This window comes from Rhinoraja longicauda, chromosome 3 (genome assembly GCF_053455715.1).
Source record: "Rhinoraja longicauda isolate Sanriku21f chromosome 3, sRhiLon1.1, whole genome shotgun sequence".
NCBI lineage: Eukaryota > Metazoa > Chordata > Chondrichthyes > Rajiformes > Arhynchobatidae > Rhinoraja > Rhinoraja longicauda.
In genome coordinates this window covers 56,478,976-56,501,410 of record NC_135955.1, presented here as the reverse complement: position 1 = coordinate 56,501,410, position 22,435 = coordinate 56,478,976, and the positions used below count along the sequence as shown (strand labels likewise).

The 22,435-nt window shown below is 42.2% G+C and overlaps 2 protein-coding genes across 3 annotated transcripts in view; one reads left to right on the top strand and one right to left on the bottom strand.

Annotated features, from left to right (window-relative positions):
- Nucleotides 1-3,525, bottom strand: part of LOC144592019 (kinesin-like protein KIF27) — a 48,762-nt gene extending 45,237 nt beyond the window's left edge. For both annotated transcript variants that reach the window (XM_078396186.1, XM_078396187.1), the window contains exon 1: nt 3,373-3,525. The gene's annotated coding sequence lies outside the window, so the exon portion shown is untranslated. The remainder of the gene's footprint in view (nt 1-3,372) is intronic.
- On the top strand, nt 3,431-16,859 carry qng1 (Q-nucleotide N-glycosylase 1). The gene is made up of 5 exons (XM_078396189.1): nt 3,431-3,614; nt 8,690-9,039; nt 9,955-10,214; nt 13,898-14,093; nt 16,300-16,859. The coding sequence occupies exons 2-5, from the start codon at nt 8,703-8,705 to the stop codon at nt 16,527-16,529; spliced, it is 1,023 nt and encodes a 340-aa protein (XP_078252315.1). The 5' UTR covers nt 3,431-3,614; nt 8,690-8,702; the 3' UTR covers nt 16,530-16,859.
- Nucleotides 16,860-22,435: the final 5,576 nt, after the last annotated feature.

Sequence of the window (22,435 nt, the reverse complement as noted above, 5' to 3'; positions counted from 1 at the left end):
TACATCCTCGAAAAATTCTATAAGATTCGTCAGACATGATTTGCCTTTCATAAATCCATGCTGACTTTGTCCGATGATTTCACCACTTTCCAAATGTGATGCTATCACATCTGTAATAACTGACTCTAGCATTTTCCCCACTACCGATGTTAGGCTAACTGGTCTATAATTCCCCGTTTTCTCTCTCCCTCCCTTTTTAAAAAGTGGGGTTACATTAGCTACCCTCCAATCCCCAGGAACTACTCCAGAATCTAAAGAGTTTTGAAAAATTATCACTAATACATCCACTATTTCTGGGGCTACTTCCTTAAGCACTCTGGGATGCAGCCTATCTGGCCCTGGGGATTTATCGGCCTTTAATCTATTTAATTTACCTAACACCACTTCCCGACTAACCTGGATTACCCTCAGTTCCTCCATCTCATTAGACCCCCGGTCCCCTGCTATTTCCGGCAGATTGTTTATGTGCATGTCCACCGTCAACCCTTTAAGTATCAATTGCCAGTCATCTTGGACAATTCACGTCTCATACCCTCAAAGTTACTCAGAAACAGCTACCATTCACTAAATGTAGTGTGCCTGAGCCCACAGGTGATTAGTAGTCTGTTTGGTGCTTCCTGGGAAGCAGGAGGGGACTTTTACTAAGTTCAGGGAGCAAGGTAAAAATGAATATTTGTTAGTGGAGCTACGAATTAAGGATGGACTGCTCATTATTGATCTGTTCACTATTATGTCATAGAAAGCTCTGCCGTGGGCTTGCAAACCAGAAGCAACTTGAGACAGGTGTACAGCACCATATGAATAATGTAACTGAGGCTGGTTCAGTGAAATATCCCCAAAGGGCAGAACAGTTGCTGCCTCACAAATCCACTGCGGTTCAACCCCGACCTCCGGCCCTGTGTGCCGTTTGCACTTTCTCCCTGTGAACGTGTAACTTTCCCCAGGTGCACCAGTGGGGGTTGTCAGGTTACTTCACCACTATGAGTTGGCATATGGAAGAATCTGGGGTGTGAGGGAATAAATGGGATTGGTGTAAATGCGTGGCCATCTTCTGTTCTACGACTCTAAAGCCACAACAATCTATAGAATTCCAATGTAGAAACAAAGAACTGCAGATGCTGGTGACCCTGAAGAACATATGAAGGGTCTCAACCCGAAACATCACCTATCTGTGTTCTCCAGAGATCCTGCCTGATCTGCTGAGTTACTCCAGCACTTTGTGTCCTTTTGTGCGCAAGACTCTAATGCTCCACTTCAGCCTCAATCACTGTCCCACAGCGTCGAGGGAGGAGGTATAGGGACCTCGCTTGACTCCATCCAAGGACACTGACAGTCTTTTCAGGTGAGGCAGGTTCACTTGCACCTCCTCCAACCTCCTCTAATGTATCCGCTGTTCGAGATGTGGACTCCAATATCAGCAAGACCAAGCGCAGGCTCAGCGATCATTTCGCTGAACTCCTCTACTCAATCTGTCTAAACCTACCTAATCTCCCGGTTGCTAAACACTTTAACTCCCCCTCCCATACTGACCTTTCTGTCCTGGACCTCCTCCAATGTCAGAGTGAGGCCCAGTGTAGGGTACTGACATGGATAGAAAATTGGTTGACAGACAGAAAGCAAAGAGTGGGGATAAATGGGTCCCTTTCGGAATGGCAGGCAGTGACCAGTGGGGTACCGCAAGGTTCGGTGCTGGGGCCGCAGCTATTTACGATATACATTAATGACTTAGATGAAGGGATTAAAAGTACCATTAGCAAATTTGCAGATGATACTAAGCTGGGGGGTAGTGTGAATTGTGAGGAAGATGCAATAAGGCTGCAGGGTGACTTGGACAGGTTGTGTGAGTGGGCGGATACATGGCAGATGCAGTTTAATGTAGATAAGTGTGAGGTTATTCACTTTGGAAGTAAGAATAGAAAGGCAGATTATTATCTGAATGGTGTCAAGTTAGGAAGAGGGGATGTTCAACGAGATCTGGGTGTCCTAGTGCATCAGTCACTGAAAGGAAGCATGCAGGTACAGCAGGCAGTGAAGAAAGCCAATGGAATGTTGGCCTTCATAACAAGAGGAGTTGAGTATAGGAGCAAAGAGGTCCTTCTACAGTTGTACCGGGCCCTGGTGAGACCGCACCTGGAGTACTGTGTGCAGTTTTGGTCTCCAAATTTGAGGAAGGATATTCTTGCTATTGAGAGCGTGCAGCGTAGGTTCACTAGGTTAATTCCCGGAATGGCGGGACTGTCGTATGTTGAAAGGCTGGAGCAATTAGGCTTGTATACACTGGAATTTAGAAGGATGAGGGGGGATCTTATTGAAACATATAAGATAATTAGGGGATTAGACACATTAGAGGCAGGAAACATGTTCCCAATGTTGGGGGAGTCCAGAACAAGGGGCCACAGTTTAAGAATAAGGGGTAGGCCATTTAGAACGGAGATGAGGAAGAACTTTTTCAGTCAGAGAGTGGTGAAGGTGTGGAATTCTCTGCCTCAGAAGGCAGTGGAGGCCAGTTCGTTGGATGCTTTCAAGAGAGAGCTGGATAGAGCTCTTAAGGATAGCGGAGTGAGGGGGTATGGGGAGAAGGCAGGAACGGGGTACTGATTGAGAGTGATCAGCCATGATCGCATTGAATGGCGGTGCTGGCTCGAAGGGCTGAATGGCCTACTCCTGCACCTATTGTCTATTGTCTATTGTCTAAATTGGAGGAACTGCACATCATATTTCACTTGGGCAGCTTACACCCCAGCGGTATGAACATTGACCTCTAACTTCAAGTAACGCTTGCTTTCCCTCTCTCTCCATCCCTCCCCCTTCCTAGTTCCCCGACAAGTCTGACTGTCTCCCTGATTAAATGCTATCTCAGTATGCTTCGTTGTCACCTTCTTCTAGCTAACAATGATCTATTTTGCATTTTCCTTTTAACTACATCCCCTTTGATGTCTCGTTTTCACACCTTACACTTCCTTATCTCTGTGTCTCCCTCTCCCCTGACTCTCGGTTTGAAGAAGGGTCTCGACCCGAAATGTCACCCATTCCTTCTCTCCAGAGATGCTGCCTGACCCGCTGAGTTACTCCAGCATTTTGTGTCTATCTTCGGTGCAAACCAGCATCTGCAGTTCGTTCCTACACCTCTCATCCACTCCCTATACTTTAGGGGAAATTTACAGAGTTCAGTAAATCCACAAACCAGCTCTTCAGGATGTAGAAGGAACCCGGTGCACCCGGAGGAAACCTTCCTGGTCACAAGGAAAACGTGCAAACTCCACACAGTCATCAGCACCCAAGGTCAGGATCGAACCCGGGTCTCTGCTGCTGCGAGGCAGCTGCTCCGCCCTTCACACTCGCCTTTTCACTGATCTGCAGCGTTTAACTTACTGATTTGCTGCGGCTGCGCTTATCTGCCGCCCGACCGCTTGTACCGGTGTCCAGGCGGCGCCTCGACCCGGGCCTCGGCCGCCAGCTCTGTTTATGGTTGTCGCCTAGCAACATGGCGGGGCCTCGCCTTGGCCTCCCGCCGCCACGGCAAGATGGCGGCCGGCGCATGCGCTCCGCACTGCGGTCATCAGTGCTCCGGGCCGGCCCTGAGCGCGAGTTGTTCCTGGGGAGTTCCAGCGACGGTGAGCATGTTTGTGAATGTAACGTCATTGAGAGTGTAGTGCACAGGTAGTGGGAGAAGTTGGAGCTCGTCGAGTCCCCAAGCCTCCACGCTCGATATCAGCCGTTCTTTCTTTATTAGTTCAGAGTTTGTTTTTAGATTCGAGCAAAGAAAATACTCTCCCTGGAAATCACACATTGATGTCTGGGCAGCTAACAATGTGGCTTTACTAGTACTGATTGCAGCTGAATTTTGAGATTAGTATTTCTGATACAAGTTTTAAATTAGTATCTGATTTCTCCAAGGACCTTCATAAACAAATTCTTCCGAATGTGTATCGTGACCAGATTTTCTCAAATAAAGTGAATTTAAGCTGCATATCCCGTTCAGTGATCTGAAATAAAGCTGAAAATGCTGGAAACGTTCATCAAGAGAGGCACAAATGTTATTTCACTTGTAGTATAAGAAAATAACTGCAGATGCTGGTACAAATCGAAGGTATTTATTCACAAAGTGCTGGAGTAACTCAGCAGGACGGGCAGCATCTCGGGAGAGAAGGAATGGGTGACGTTTCGGGTCGTGACCCTTCTTCAGACCCTTCTTCAGTCTCGACCCGAAACGTCACCCATTCCTTCTCCCCCCCCGAGATGCTGCCCGTCCTGCTGAGTTACTCCAGCACTTTGTGAATAACTACCCTGTTATTTCACTTGCCATGGTCACAATCAAGTCCTCCTGGTGCCTATTGGACTCTCCGGCAGAAATCTTTCAAATTCTCCTTTGTTAATAATTCGGTAGGTACCAGGAGGACTTGATTGTGGCCATGGCAAGTGAAATAACATTTGTGCATCTTTTATTTCCTTAAATGTTAAGAGTTTTATTTTGAAACGAGTACTCCCATATTCCCCTTAAAAAAAAAATAGAACAGTCAAGTACTCGATTTTGAACTATTCCAAAACCAAAAATAGAATTGCGGTTCAGTTTAGTTTCAAGATACAACGTGGAAACAGGCCCTTCGGCCCACAAAATATGTGTCGACCAGTGATCACCCGTACACTAGTTCTATCCAACACAATATGGACAATTTACAGAAGCCAATTAACCTACGGACCTGCACGTCTTTGGGGTTTTGAAGGAAACCCGAGCAGCTGGAGAAATTGCACGCGGTCACAGAGAGAAACTTGGCACAGATAGCACCCGTGGTCAGGATTGAACCCAGGTCTCTGACGCTGTAAGGCAGCAACTCCATCGCTGCGCCACTGTGCTGTTGAATTGGTACAGACCTTTCGAGATGAGTTGGGTGGGATTATGTGGAAGGTGGAGCTATAGTCAGTAAATAAGAATCTGATGTAAATATCCTTGTTATCCAGATGTTTCAAGGATAAGTGTAGGGCCAAAGGGAAGTTGTCTGCTGTGGGCCTGTTGTGACAGGAAGCAAACTGCAGTGGATCAATGTTATCAGGGAGGCTGGAATTAATATGCACCATGAACTGGTATTTTGAATGATGGTGGATGTAGGAGCCATTTTGTGTTTATTAGTTATTTTTGCATATTATTATTATTACCTTGTATCCTGCTGTAGTTTGGACCTATAGAGTTAATGCGATGCTTACGTATGGGCTGGGCGGGGTTAGAGTTACGGCAGTTTTGTACGTGTTGGCAGTGGGAGCCGAGAAGGTGCTGACAAGAGGTTCAGCCAAAGGTTCTGCCAAAAGATTCATTTGCCAAGATGTAATTGGTTGTGGATCTTATTGACAAGAAGATTAATACAGATTTCCGCCGAAGATAAATCTGGCAGTTCGTATCGATCGATTAGAGACTGTGGTAAGATGGAATTTAACCTAGCAAATCAAAAACCAGTCGATGACAAAAGATATGCCAATATGTTATATTGCGACTTCAAATTAAAAAACGTCTAACTAACTCAAACGTCGAGAAGGTCTCTGTTATTGTTATTGCCTGAGTCAAAAGCTTATCGTTTCACCCAATCTATGCAAGTGGCAGCTTGGGAGCTAATTGATAGACGAGAAGCTGGCCATTACAGTGGATGTCAGAGCCACTGGACCATAGTAAATAGAGCGGTCACGGTGGCGCAGCGGTAGAGCGAATGCATCACTGGAGACCCAGGTTCGATCCTGACTACTGGTGCTGTCTGTACGGGTTTGTACGTTCTCCCCGTGATCTGTGTGGGTTTTTTTCCGAAATCTTCAGTTTCCTCCCACACTCCAAAGACGTACAGGTTTGTAAGTTAATTGGCTTGGTAAATGTAAAAATTGTCCCTAGTGGGTGTAGGATAGTGTTAAAAATTGTCCCTAGTGGATATAGGATACTTCCAGTATAGTCCCTGGTGGACTCTTCGGAAGTGATGCCCACAAGATTAAGACACACTATCTTGCTTTGGATGATAATGGTCTTCTTAAAGCAGGTGGGAACTTCAGAATGGAGAAGAGAAAGATTAAAGATATAAAGGTCGTAAGTGACAGGAGCAGATTCGGTCATTCAGCCCATCAAGTCTACTCCACCATTCAATCATGGCTGATCTATCTCTCTGTCCTAACCCCATTCTCCTGCCTTTTCTCCCATAATCTCTGACCCATAATATCTGAATACTGACAACTTGTCCATGCAAGTTCTGACGACACTACTGGGGATTCCATCCAGGCCAGTTGCTTTCTGCGGGTTCTCTCTCAGGAAGGCCAATCTGACATCTGCAACAGTATCCATAGGTACAGGCACACCCGGGGCTTTTGGGGCAGGGTGATCTCATCCCACTGACCTTCTTATCAAAGAATGCATTGAGATTTTCAAAGAATGCATTGAGGTTATCGTATGCATTGTTGCCTGCAATGCTGTACTGCTGAGTTCACTTTGTAGCCCGTTATAACATGCATGATTTGCCACAAATGATGGCTATCGATGTGGTTATCCTGAGATTCTAGCTTGGTCCAGAATTCCCTCTTGGCATCTTTGAATGTTTTTTTAATGTTGCAAATGGAGTTCTTGTACCGTTTGGGATTGTTTGACCTGAACACTGCAGATGTGGACATCCCAAACGATGAACAGGGAGTCAATTGACTGGGTATTTGTTACAGATACCCTCAAATTTTCCTTTTGGTCTGAAAATGATGATAACGAGTGTTTGATTAAGTACAAAGGCAAACTGCATAGTGGTTTTTGGTCGCTCTGTGCTGCTATTAACAGCACATTAGATTTAGGTTAGTTCCATGTTGAATTGTTTTTATTTTATCTTTATTGTGCTGATTGAAAAAGATGAGTATTGCAGTGTTTGCAATGTGTTAGGTTCAAAGTCCACCATTACCTCTAGGTGTTCAAATAATACCATTTTGAGCATTTATATTCTTGATATTAATGATATTAATAATAATAATAATACATTTATTTTATATAGCGCTTTTCAAGATACTCAAAGACGCTTTACAAAGCGAACAAGACATAAAAACAAACAAACAAACAAAAGATTTGTCCTGACGGTGAAGCGGCGAACAAACAGCGCCAGCGTCCTCTTACGTCAGGGTCCGGCAGTAAACAATAAGGAACACAAGACACAATTACAATTTAACACAAACAACCATCACAGTGATTGCTCCAGGCACACCCTCATTGTGATGGAAGGCAAAGAAAAGTCTTATCTCCTCCTCATTGGACTTAAAGTTCAGACGGAGATAGTAACTACAATTCATTTTAATTTTAATGTCATTCATTATAAGAAGTAATTAAAGAACAAAAGAATTCCCATTATGCAATGTCTTCTCATTCTTGGCATGTAAAGGCACTTCTTGGCTATTTCAATATTTTTTTGGTATGGAATTTGTAAGCTGCCACAGCAACTTTTTACAGAAAGATATACCTGGAACTTGGTGACAATTGAGGGATATATTTCACTGGAAGAAAACTCACTGTTATATGGATTTCTTGTACCACTTGGATTTTTTTGACCTGAACACTGCAGATGTGGACGTCACTCCCGCTTTGTTGATGCATTCTTGTTGGAGAACACTCCTATTGTCTTCTTTGGAATTCTCTACACATTTACTGATGAAGTCTGTATACTCATTTAGGTTGGCAACCAACCAGTCTCAAAGGATTGATAGTGCTTCAATCTTTTTGTTCTATTAGATTCATGGAGTCACGGAAACAGGCCCTTCAGCCCAACGTGCCTATTCCGACCAAGATGCCCCATCTATACTCGTCCAATCTTCCCGCATTTGGCCCACATCCCTCTAAACTCTTTCTATCTATGTACATATTCAATGTCTTAAATGTTGTTATGCTACCACCTCAAATGTCGCCTATGGCAGTTTGTTCCATATACCCAAAAAAGTTGAAATGAAAAAGTTGTTCCTCGGGTTCCTACTAAATCTTTCCTCTCTCACTGTAAACCTATGTCCTCTGGTTCTTGATTCCCCATGTCTGGGTAAAAGACTGTGCATTCCTCCTATCTATTCCCCTCATGATCTTACATAGCTTTACAAGATCACCCCTCAGTCTGCTGTGCTCCAAGGAATAAAGTCTGAGCCTGCCCAGCCTCTCCCTATAGTTCAGGCCCGCAAGTTCAGGCAACATCCTCGTGAATCTTCTCTCCACTATTTCTAGCTTAAGAACATCTTTCCCGTAGTAGGGTGACCAAACTGAACACACTACTCCAAATGCAGCCTCGCCAACATCTTGTATTAATTTATTATTTGTTATCCTCCTATACCCCTACTTCCAAGGCTTTGTGGCATAGTGTCTGAAGTGCAAAATCTTTGTGCTGTCCATACCTTAGAATTGCAGTGTAGGCAACGGCTAAGCCTCAGGTGGGAGGTTTCCTTTCAAGAAGACGCAACTGTGGTCCAGATTAATTTCCCATTTGGTCACGATGACCGGACAGCAGTGCAGTTTGCATAGTGGTCTGTTCCGCTGAGCACGGTAACTTACAATACTTTAAAATATGTCAAAGTGATGACTATTAATCAATGGTTATGCCAACTTGCATCTCGCAAATTAATATCAAACTCGTAGATCTGATTATACTGTACCATGTTTTGTTAGATATCAAAGCTTTATTTAGTTAATTAATTTTTCCACTTTCTCCTCAAGATTTAACAAAGAAATGGAGTCATCGCTGCCGCCTAAAGAAGCTGGAAAATTTATAGCTGAAAATAGTAAAGATGTCTTTATTGTAGATGAAGGAGTCAAAAAGGTTGCAGAAATGCTATTTGAAAAGAAAAATACAAAGGAACTTGACCCAACAGGTTGGAAGTTGCTCCATGAGCTGAATCCCCAAACGATGAACGAGGAGTCAATCAACTGGGTGTTTGTTACAGACACCCTCAATTTTTCCTTTTGGTCTGAAAATGATGATAACAAGTGTTTGATTAAGTACAAAGGCAAACTGCATAGTGGTTTTTGGTCACTTTGTGCTGCTATTAACAGAGCATTAGATGAAGGTTAGTTCCATGTTGGATTTTTTTTCTTTTATCTTTATTGTGCTGATTGCATACACTGCAATACTCATCTTTTCAAATGTGTTGAGGTTCAGAGTACCATTTCCTCTGGGAGTTCAAATCATAACATTTTGGGCATTTATATTCTTGATATTAATATTAATAACGACTTAAAGTTCAGATGGAGATAGTAAATACAATTCATTTTAATTTTCCTGTCATTCATTATAAGAAGTAATTAAGAATGAAAGAATTCCCATTATATAATGTCTTCTCATTCTTGGATGTAAAAGCACTTCATAGCCATTTCAATATTTTTATGGTATGTAATTTGTAAGCTACAGCAGCAACTTTTTACAGATGATACATCTGGAACTTGGTGACAATTAAGGGATATATTTAACTGGAAGAAAACTCACTGTTATTATAAAGCTAATCTTTCACACAAAAAGACAAAGTATAATGTAAGTGTCATTTTTTTTTGTGTGGAAATATGAAGTGAGGGTTTACTGAGGAAATATCATTCAATTGAACCAAATTTACATTATGATGACATTGAGTTCCATTCCAAATTTATGGCTGGACTAGGAACCCTGGCTAGTTTCCTTTCTCGCCCACTCCAGTGTTATCTTTTGTTGGTTTCATCTTACAAATCATCATAAATAAGGTGCAACTTTGGAGAATCAATGAAGTGCTTTTAATGAAATGCTATACAGTGAATAAAAATCAAAAACTGCAGATGTGGGTAACCTGAAATAAAATAGGAAATGCTGGAAACATTTAGCAGACCTTTCCCTTTCCATGGATTCTGTCTGACCTAATGAGTTTTTCAGTTTTTATCTTGTGCTATACAAGATATCTTGATCAAATATTGAGGTTTTCTTGGTATTTTTTGTTTTTTGTTTATTCTATAATAAGGCATTCCGATCACCAGTGCATCATATTTTGCCAATATGACACTTGAGGAACTGAGAAATGTGCTGTCTTCAGACTCTGATATTCCAATGCCACTGATTGAAGAACGTCTCAGAGTCCTTAAGGAAGCTGGAAATATTTTGCTGGAAAAGTTTGATGGTTCCTTCCTTAACTGCATTAAGAAGAGTGAAAATAATGCCCAAAAGCTGCTAATGCTTGTGGTGGAAAATTTTCCTTCATATAGAGATGAAACTGTCTTTCAGGTGAGTCTTTTGTGTTTGTTATTTTGTCAATGGCAACACTATAGCCAAGATACTGAATAACACCATTGCAAAGTAATACAACATGTTGGCATTGTAGCCGTTTAAGACAAGCACCCAGCATCATAAAATGGAGCACTAAAATCCTTGGGACTTTGTGCATCAGTTTCCAGTATCAGAAATGTGTTGCTTGTTGTGATTGGAGTGTGGCATTCCCAGGACAGATTAGTGCCAGACAGTAATGGCATCAAGATTCATAGTCACTGCTACAGGGAGATAGAGCGGTTTTTATTGAGGGGCATGTGGGTGGTGGGAAGAGAAGAGAGAGTAGGGTGATGATCCAAAGGCCAGCTGCACATCAGGCATAGGTAGAAAGGTGGTTGGTTCTGAGATGATTGTGACCTAGAGGGTGGTGCTGGGGATCAGATTGGGGCATTAGGCCAGGGAGTTTAGAGCAGGGGCCTCCAAACTTTTCAGCATGAGGGCCACATTATATATTTGGCACATTTTTGTGGCCCGTAGGAAAAATACAGAAGTGTGAGTTTTATAAATTTAATGAACTCAAAAGAGTTTAGATTAGGTTACTTTAGATTAGGAAAAGTTAAACTAGGTTCGGTTAGATTAGGTTAGTTTACATTAGGTTTATATGGCAACAAATAAATAGTGTGCATTTTTTTAAAAAAGAGCTTGAAATATTGGAATATATATATACCGTAGATATATAATTATTTATAAAACAAAAAAAATGCAGTGACCACCACTAGGGGGGAGAGAGAGAGAGTGGGGAGGGGAGAGAGAGTCGGGAGGGGAGAGAGAGTCGGGGTAGAGGGAGCAGCGGGTGAGAGGGGAGGGTGTCAGAGGGTCCGGTGAAGGAGCGCCGCCGCTTGTGGGTGCTGCTCTCTCTCCCTCTCTTCCAGAGCCAGCAAAATCTGTGCCGCTGCTCCATTCTCTTACTCGGTCCCGTCTCCCTCTAACGCAGCGAAATAAGAAACAAACACAACTGTAGTTGTTGTTCAGAAGCCCCGCATCCTCGGGGTGAGCACCAGACCCTCTGACACCCTCCCCGCGCTCCCGCTCTCACCCGCTGCTCCCACTACCTCTCTTCCCCCGCCCCCCATCTTTCCCCGGGGTGAGCGGCGACGGCAGCGAAGAGGGAAGTTTCCTTGGGTTTGTTGTTTGCGAGGGGGCGCTGCAATCTCTCGACTTGTCCCGGCTCTGGGTCGGTGGCGATCCGCTCTCCGGCGAACCTTCGCCGGCAGCTTCTGCCTCCAGTCCCCGCTATAGTTTGGAGATCCCTGGTTGAGAGGATGTTAGGCTGAGTCATTGCCGCTTCAGAACCCAAGAAATGGCATGGGAAGGAGAAAATAGTGACGGGTGGGATTCCTATCACCAATGCATCTTATGAAGGTTTGTTTATTGTGGTTCTGGAGGGGAGTCAGCTGCTTGGAAGATGGGATGATTTTGGACATTGGAGAATGGGGGTGGGTGGAAACTGGGCATTTGTTATTGGGGCTGGAGCGGAATTGTGGTTTGAAGTGGAGGGAGGGAGTATTAGTTCAGCACGTTGTACCTGAATACAAAGATTGTTATACAGGTGTCTCTTCCAGCAAAACATTAATAAAATATTGTTCCTGGAGTGATTGGCGATTGTTGATGAAAGGTTACTCCCAGAACAGCATGATTCCATTTCCCATTCAATGTTGCAAATGGAATTTTGCACACAAGTATATAATTGAAATGTGGGGCTGAAACGTGACCGGGAGTAATTTCTGCCCCAACAATTAACTAATTTAAAAAATGTTACGGCTACTATTTTGTGACCTACCATATTGAGTCCTTTGTGCTAAAAATCAGCCTGATATGTTCTAGTGATTGGGTTTAGAAACATAGAAAATAGGTGCAGGAGGAGGCCATTCGGCCCTTCGAGCCAGCACCGCCATTCATTGTGATCATGGCTGATCATCCACAATCTGTAACCAGTGTGCAACTTCTCCCCATATCCCTTGATTCCACTAGCCCCCAGAGCTCTATCTAACTCTCTCTTAAATTCGTCCAGTGATTTGGCCTTCACTGCCCTCTGTGGCAGAGAATTCCACAAATTCACAACTCTCTGGGTGAAAAAGTTCCTTCTCACCTCATTTTTAAATGGCCTCCCCTTTATTCTAAGACTGTGGCCCCTGGTTCTGGACTCCCCCAACATTGGGAACATTTTTCCTGCATCTAGCTTGTCCAGTCCTTTTATAATTTTATATCTCTCTATAAAATCCCCTCTCATCCTTCTAAACTCCAGTGAATACAAGCCTAGTCTTTTCAATCTTTCTTCATATGACAGTCCTGTCATCCCAGGGATCAATCTTGTGAACCTACGCTGCACTGCCTCAATTACAAGGATGTCCTTCCTCGATTTAGGAGACCAAAACTGTACACAATATACCAGATGTGGTCTTACCAGGGCCCTACACAACTATATAACTGCTGAAGAACCCTGCAGAAGGCCCTATACAACTGCAGAAGAACCTCTTTACTCCTATACTGAAATCCTCTCATTATGAAGGCCAACATGCCATTGGCTTTCTTCAATGTTTGTGTAGCAGTGAAATTGAATGGAAACATTTACTCTGGAATCGTCAGAATCTTGAGAAGATAAACCTTTAATCTATGATTATAATCATAACTCCTGAAATTCTTTCTGACAAATTTATTCTTTGTTGTTGAGTAAAAGCAATCTATTAAAATGTTCAGTTCCATTGGGAAAAGAAGCCATTAATTAAATTCAGCTTGTGTGGAAATGTAATGAAACTTCAAAATGAGATCCAACATTGATCTTGGTTTTCCTTTCTGAGCCTTTTTGCAGATATATTCAGGTATTAGTCATGCTTCGTTTCATCTTATTATTCCTGACACAAAGTTTTCATGCTTCAACAAAATATTTATCTGGATTTCACAATAGGAATTTCTGCTTTTATCCGGCATCTGAACTAATTTCAGCAGATGGCCACCTCATTTTTGGGCATGCTTGGTGCTACTTCTGGCATACTCTTCTATTGTCTTTGTTTAGCCTGGCTTGGTTTGCTAGTTTATGGGAATGGAAGATTTGGATCTATGATGAGGACTGAGGAGGAACTGCAAGAACAGGTTTTCACTCCTGGGACTATGCCAGGGGCCTAATGCTGAGAATGTAGAGCCTCCATAGCTCCTATCTGATTTCTGGTGACTGCCTCCCATCTCTCGAGACGTGGAGACTGAATTGTGAAGTGGAATTAGCCAGAAGGCTTGCCTACAAGCAAATGTATGCACCAGCAGCAGGAAGAAATATGTTTTGTTATTCTAGATAATTCACATAGTAGACTGCCTCTCTACATAAACTGAGCTTGAGTCTGCATGTTCTATCCTCATCATTAACGTGCTGCAGCCTGTGGCTCTAGTTCACAAACTGTGCTGTGATCATACAAGCCTCAATTACACCACGGCTACGGTGCAGAATTATGATTTTATAATATACCTAGGTACATTTTTGTTTTATTTTCACAGGAAGAGGTGCACGGGTATATACGCACCAGTGGTACCAAGTGTAATGTATCAAATTCTCAAACTTCACTGGAATTGAGAGATAATTTATTAAGATTGATGACACGAAATGCAATAAATATTTTGTATCTTTATGATTATTTTCCTTTGTCATTTAGGGAAAGAAAGTTGCTTTCTATAAAAGAGCACAGATCCTTGTAGCAGACATCTGGGGTCTCCTGGAAGGAAAAGGGTATGGTTTATTTCATGACATTGCTAGTCTGTCTATGTTTGCAGACTACAGAATCCCTCAGGCACTTGTCTACCTTGGAGCCATGAAGTATTCACAAGAACTCATGGATAAACTCAAACAAGGTTTGTAATCAATTTTATATCATTGGAGAGCAATTGTGTGGAAGGAGCTACACCATTTTCTGTTAACACAGGAATCTCTTTCTCAGCTATATTTTTTGGTGAACACACCATGAAGTCCATGGACAAAATTAATCAGCTAATGCCAAGTGATCAATGTTGACTCTTTCAAATATTGGCAAACTCTAAGATATATCAAGACAAATTAGGTACATTTTATGCAAACACAGAGGAAACTGTAAATGTCAGAATTTTGCAAGCATAGTAAAGATTCTGCAGAATTCTGTTTTGGGACATTAGTTAAAAAAATAGCACAACATAATTTCAATATTATTGTGCAATTTGGTAAACATTTCCAAAATTAACGTTCATTTTTGACATTATTTTGAAAGTGCACAAGGTCCCTATAACAAAATGTCCTGTGTGATGCTGAATTCGTTTGTTTATTTTTTTTAAGTGTAGGAAGTATTAGTTATTTTCTTTTACTCAGGATCTCCATCGGCCTGAGTCAGATTATTGTTTAGGCATCTCTTTGAAACCTATTCAGCAGTTCAGAAGAAGTTAAGTTTTGAAGAGTGTATGAGTTCTAATCATCATTACTTTGTTTCCCACTGCAGTGAGCTGGAGGTAGGGCTGGCAGTCTTTATACATTCCTCTTGTTTCATTCTAAATGGTGAGAAAGCTACATGTATCAAATCTGCTTTTGACAAAGGAGATTTAAGATGCAAAACGATAATACAAGCTAGAGGTTTTGAACAGTGGAAGAATGTGTCTCCCAATGCTGGGGAAGTGTAAAATTAGCATAACACTAGACCAAGTGGACCTGTTGGGCCCATACCACTCCTGCATTGGTGCAGCACCCTCTCCTCCCCCACTTCCCTTTCTCCCCCACCCTGCCTCTCCCTCCCTCACACTCCCGCTATACCCCTCCCTCCCTACCTTGCTCTCTTCCCCCCCCCCCAGGGTTGCCTCTCCTACATTGATGCGGCACCCTCTCCTTCCCCTCCCTCCCCATCTTACATAAGTATAGGCGCGGATCCGGCGGCCATCTTACGTAAGTAACGGGTTAACTGGCCCCAACTGCACATGTGCGGTTTTTAAAAAACCTTAATGTGAATAACTTTAAAAACATAACAATGAAACTTCTTCCATTAGCATCAAAGGGACAATGGTGAGTAAAGTGGGCCTAAAATTGTTGCGCTATTTTGTACTGTTTTGGCTGTAGTTCAGGAACAAACAAACAAGCAAGAGTTTTAGTATATAGATATTAATTGAGATACAAAAGAAAACTGATCAGGGAATTCACACCCTATTTGAATTAAATGAGTGCCCTCTAGTAACTGAGGCATCCTTGACACCCATTCTTCTATTTCTCTCTTTCTCCTCTCTTTTCAGGTCTCCTGTGGGGAATTCTGTTATATTATAAAAGGGTTGATTCCAGATCTAACAATTTGCTCCTGATTCACTAAACTGTTAAATTATGTAGCTGCATAGCTATGTGTAGGAAACAAACAAGTTACAGGAATTTGATATGTAAATAATAATGAACTGCAGTACCAATGAGTTCAGAGAGGGGAGGGTGAATATAAATTGTGATAGGGCAAAAATAAGAGTCAAATATTTCTATCGACCTGACTGCAAAAATGTTACCAAATTAATCAAAAAGTCAATCCTGACATTTCACACCTATTATATACATTCCACCATTAAGCATAACAACAATTTTGTTACCCAAGCGTTTTTCTCATTTTTCACCCAGTTCTTCATTGAGAAAAAAAAGGCATCTTATTAAATGCATTATTATGGAAGCTACAAGTTGTTAGCTGCTCTGAAAGCATTTTTATGTCGGCAGAGGAAAGGGACACATTTTAGTTCTAGTTGGATGCATTAATAAAATAAGACATTGGTGACACCATATGGCAGCAAAGTAGTGTTCTATCTGGATAGTCCTTATATAATGGATAATTAATAAAGTGAGTAGTTTAAAATGGAAGTTAATTTTGTCAAAGGTTGACCTGACATTTGATTGCAAAAATAAATAAATCATGGCATTGATTGTTTGATTTCTTAAATACCGCAGATTTAAGATTGTAAATTGTTTCATTGTCTGATATTTTATTCAAATGTGTTATTTTGCTCTGGTTGTTTTGTAACCAATTTGTAACCAAATTTATTGAAATTAGAATTGCCTTTTCCACTCGCCTCTTAGGTGTGCTCTTCCAGTCAGGAGATTGTCAAGAGGTGGAAATACGAGGTTGCTCCATTTGGTGCATTGAGTTAATAATGCATCGCATCCGAGAACTTGAAGCACAGAAAAATTGTGTGAATAAAGAGATCAATTCTATTCTTGTCGATTACTATCTGTGGGATTATGCAAGGAATCACCGAAAGGATATGGCAAATATTCCTATCCATCGTGTACGATGCATCTACTACTAGTTGTATTCTATGTCATTTCTGAGAGGCAAAGAAAGAGCTTTATTTGTGAGACTTGTCTGATTGGATTGCTCATTTATACTAATTTGCTGGCATTTAACTCTTCACCAAAATCATGATTCAAAATTATGATGTTTTACTAATTATTGTTGGAAAAGGTTAAAAATAAATAAAAAATCCCCCCTTCTGGCTCCATCTGCCCATCATCCAGCACCATGCCAGATTCTTTAGTGTCTTCCATCGATTCCTACTCCTGCTGCTATTGTGATATATTTGGGAACTTATTTTTGAGAATACATAAATGCATTATATTTTGTATTAATTGTCACCGTGTGATCACTTTTTAATAAATATTACAATACCCCATGTTTCCTCTCATTGAAACCCTCATTTACATAGTTCATAGGTACAACTACAATGATGTGGGTCATATAATATGTAACCAAAGAAATGACTCCCTTTCGAACTAGGTGTTTCATTTCTTGGGAATACAGCGACTGCTAAGTCAATTGTTTCGATTAGCAGATTTATCAGAATCCTATTTCTGTGACTTTCTGAGAATACCTGACAATAAAGTTTTGGAAACGACAGCCAAGACAAGTCTCTCAGGAAAGAGTTTCAATTCAGAAAACATAGTAAGCCCATTGGAAAAATAATGTGCAAATTATCCATGCGTTTCGCAGTAAACCTTTCAGTGTCCTGTTGTGGAGTAAACAAATTGGTTTGCAATAATTTATGCTAAAATGTGAAGTTGTGGGGGGAACATCATGAGGATTAATGGAACACACCTCAAGAATTATAAGAACTCTGCACCACTCCTCCCCCACCCCCCCCCCCCCCCCCGTGTAAATATGCACATATGGAATCCACACAAGTCTCCTTTGCTCCTCTATTCCTATGGGAGAGGAGGGGAGTGAGGGGGAAGGGGGGGGGGGGGTTGGGGAGGCAGAGGGGGGAGGGGGGGGTGCTGCAAACTTCTGAATTTTGGACATCAAAATTATGAATTTGTAAAATTAGTGTACAGATACATGATAAAGAAAATAACTTTTAGTGCAAGAGTAACACTACAAATGTCAAAGACTGTTCTGAAGGCTGCGGGGAGGTTACATAGGGATAGGGCTTTTTTATTGGTCAGTGCCAACACGCCATTGAATGTCAATAACCTTGGAGTTGCAAGTACCAAGTAAAACTGACAGTTTCACCACCTGACAAAGCTGCACAGGGTGAAATAGTCCTTTGGGTAGTTGACCGTGACAGTATTTATACTCAACAAGGTTTAGAGATACAGCATGGAAACAGTCCCTTTCGGCCCACCTGGTCCGCGCTGACCAGTGATCCCCGCACATTAACACTACCCTATATCCTATACCCTCTAGGAACAATTTTTACATTTACCAAGCCAATTAACCTATATACCTGTACATCTTTGGAGTGTGGGAGGAAACTGAAGATCTTGGAGAAAACCCACGCAGGTCATATCATATCATATACATACAGCCGGAAACAGGCCTTTTCGGCCCACCAAGTCCGTGCCGCCCAGCGATCCCCGTACACTAACACTATCCTACACACACTAGGGACAATTTTTACATTTACCCAGCCAATTAACCTACATACCTGGGGAGAACGTACAAACTCCTTACAGACAGCACCTGTAGTCGGGATCGAGCCCGGGTCTCTGGCGCTGAATTCACTGTAAGGCAGCAACTCTACCACTGTGCCACGTCACACACACCAAAAGGCCATCAGCTCTGAGAGCTACAGATACCACATTATACTGTATTCACTCCTAAAACATCAAATAATGCTCACACACCTGATCTGTTGAATTTCAACTTTTAAAAAAAGGGTTTAACTAATTGAAGCTCAGTCATAGAAAATACTATGAAAAATCATAGCAAAAATCGAAAATCAACTTGTAACAGAAAGTTTGTGAAATAGAATTCGGATGCCCCGAAAACCCTCGTTATAATGGAAGGGAATTGGGTCCATTTTTGCAGATTGCCCACTGTAACTGAGTATGGGATTATTGTACAAGTAGTAGAAAGAAATAATTGCAGAAGCGCTGGAGTAGCTCAACAGGTCTGAAATAATTTATGAAGAGTACAGAAAACACTAGTTTTAACAAACCTCTTTATAACAGATTTGGTTATATCACACAGACCTACCAAACGGACCACCCGTCCGTTATAATGAGGTTTTATTGTATTGTCCTTATACCACAACCATTTGTCTTCTATCAATAAGCCAGTTCAGAATCCATATGACCAAGTTACTATTAATCCCATGCATCTCAATCTTCTGGATCAATTTATCATGGGACACTTTATCAAAAGGCTTATTAAAATCCATGTAGACAACATCCACCGCCAAACCCTCGCCGATCACCTCAAAAAACTCAAACAAGACAGTATGACGTGACTTGCCATGTACAAAGCCACGCTGACTGCCCCTAATCAACCTATTCGCGGTTGTGAGTAAATCCTATCCTGTAGAATCCTTTCCAATAGCTTCCCTACCACTCTGTGAGGTGTTGCATTTTGGTAAGTCTAATATGGCAGGGCTACACAGGGCTCTGGGGAGTGTTGTAGAGCAGAGGGACTATCCCAACATTTAAGAAACAGACAGGTACATGGATAGGACAGGTATGGGACTAGTGTAACTGGGACAAGTTGGGCCTAAGGGCCTGTTTCCACGCTGTATCACTCTATGACACTGACGAGAGGCTCGCTTGCCTATAATTTCCTAGATTCTCTACTTCCCTTCTTAAATAAAGGAAGAACTTTAGCTACTAACCAGCCTTCCAGGACCTCACCTGTGGTTAGAAAAGAAGTTCACAGAGAACTTTGTCAAGGCCTCCTCAAAGGCCCTGTCTGATTCCATCCTCTTAAACCTTGAATATGAAGAAGGGTCCTGACCCTAAATGTCACCTATCCATGTTCTCCAGAGATGCATCATGACCCATTGAATTACTCCAGGTCTAATCTTAAAATTTTACACTGTCACCTGGCATTGGGACTAATCCGGTGATTTCAACCCTCAGGGTCCTGCTTTTATTTTCTGCCTAACAATTTCTGACAATTTTTTCCTATGCATTTTAGCCTGCTCAATTTTTTTCATTTCCATTTTTTGACGTTTTTTGAAATGTGATGCATGTTGAAACCACATGGTGTCACCACAACCGCATTACTGTATGTTGATGCATGAATAATAGCAGCCTAATTGCTTAAACAATATTATCTAAAATGTAGGTAACGTTTGGAATAAGGAAGAACAAGCTGATACAGAAAGTATAGAGAAAATATTCATCTAAGTATAGAGAAAATACATATTTTCTCTATACTTAGATGAATATTGTTAGGCAGAAAATAAAAGCAGGACCCTGAGGGTTGAAATCACCGGATTAGTCCCAATGCCAGGTGACAGTGGAAAATTTTAAGATTAGACCTGGAGTAATTTCTCTACACTATAAATATTTTCTCTACGTGGAAAAAGGACGTCTAAGATGAAACAAAAGGAATAGGCTGGAATACAAGCAGACTAGGCAGCGTCTATGGAGAGAGAAAAATAATTAATGCATCAGGGTAATAAACGTTTGTAAGAACTCTAATGAAAGGTCATCACAAAATGCTGGAGTAACTCAGCAGGTCAGGCAGCATCTAGGAGAGGGAATGGGTGACGTTTTGGGTTGACACCCTTCTTCAGACTGAGAAGGGTCTCGACCCGAAACGCCACCCATTCCCTCTCTCCTAGATGCTGCCTGACCTGCTGAGTTACTCCAACATTTTGTGATACCTTCGATTTGTACCAGCATCCACAGTTATTTTCCTACACTAATGAAAGGTCATAGTTATCTGAGTATTTCCATCATTTTTTTATTCAAACATATTATCTGCACTTGGTGCCCACGTGCCTTGGCTCTACGCTCAGCCTGATGCAGCCACACACGGTGTCCATCAGGATGAAGGCGTCGTTGGGCACACTTTTAGCCCCGTTGTCTGCCAACTTGTGCAACGTGGCCTGTCGCACCCGGTCCATCCTCGACCCCCAGATGAAGTGGAAGACGGCCCGGGTGATCCCTGTGGCATATGTGGGAGGGACAGGCCACACTTGCGCCAAGAACAGCAGCCCCGAGAGCACCTCACACCTAATGACCAGAATTCTCCCAGTGATGGAGAGCTCCAGTTCCAGCTCCACAGCTCCAGTTTCTTCCCCTCCATGACTATCTGCTGCAGCTAATTCTTGTCACACGCCTCAGCTCCCCCCAAACCAGATCCCAAAGAACATGGTCTTGCTCTTCCGGCAGTTCACCCTGGTCAAACGCTAATTAATCTGCAGACTGACCCTGGATCCGAGCAGAAGACGGTGACATTGTCCATGTACAGAAAGGTTTTGAACTGAGTGCCTCCACTGCCTGGCAATGTCACTCCTCTTGTGCTTGCGTCCTTCCTGATGGACTCGGCAAAGGGTTCAATACAACAGACGAACAGGAGAAAGAGGGCAACCCTGCCCAATTCCAGACCCGATGGGGAAAGCTGTCTGATTCCCACCCATTGATTTGGACTGCACTACAGATATCGGTGTAGAGCAGTTGGATCCAATTCCTGATTTCTTCCCCAAAGCCCATTTTGGAGAGCACGTCCCTCATGTACTTATGCGATATTCTGTCGAAGGCCTTCTCCTGGTCCAAGCTGACCAGCCAGGCATCCACCTGTCTGCCCTGCATGTAAGCAATGGTATTAAGCGTCCACTTGCCAAATGGTTAGACCTCATTCTACCTGTTGGTTGGCATGCAATCTCAGGTTAGGCTCCACTTGCATTGACCAAGCTTCTCTTGGGTGAACGTGAGCATGATTCTTCCTACTGCTGAGACTTTTGAGACCTTGCTTGGATCTTGTAACCATAATTAAGCTTTCTCTGAGATTGTAGGCCATTGATGAGTTTGGCAGAGCCTGACTTGCTACAATGTTGAAATATATATTTCACACTTCCAAGCCAATAAGATCTTTGTAATCATAGTCTGAATAGATTGTAACTTGATTTTCTCATTATTGAACTACAGAATGCGAGACATATCCAATCCTATTAATTACCATCAGCCCACTTTCAATCAGCAAGATTTATTTGCTGACAACCTTTTCGCCAAATTTGGATCCGTTTGTTAATATATATATATATACGTGTGTATACAGATTTTTAAAAAAAATCATTTATCATGTTGTTTAGTGTACTATGTTTACATATTCTGTTGTGCTGCAGCAAGGATTTCATTGTTCTAGCTGGGACATACAGTACGACCATAAAACACTCTTGATTCTGATTTTTTTCACACACCCTGTTTGGGTTTTGCAAAAGACATTTGGCTCCAGATCCTGGTTTGGTAAGCTGAAGAACTGAGTTAAGCCCAAACATATCCAGCTGTTCATGTAATGTTATAGATGTCTTGCTGAGCAAGTCATACGGGCCTACATTTGGCCCAATTTGGGAAAAAAAGTCCATCCACCTGATCTAAGCCCCATCACAATTTTATAAACCCCTGTAAGATTACCTCTTAGCATCCTTTGCTCCATAAAAAACAGCCTCGGCCTCTCCTTATAAATCAAGCGCTCCGGTCCACAAATCTTATCACACCATATATATTCGAGCTTAGTATGGTGATCATAACTGCACACAATATCCCAGGTTTTGTCTCACCAACATAAGTTAACTCTTGCACTCAATGCCCTCTGATAAAGGCAAGCATGCCATGTCTAACTATGTTGCCACTTTCAGGAAACTAAGTACCCGACCCCTCGTGCTCTATTCTACAACACTCCCTGCCACTTACTTGCTTTCCACCTCTCCATCTCCTCCCTCTTCAGTTCTCCCACCAGTCTTACTGTCTCCGACTACATTCAATCTGTCCCCCA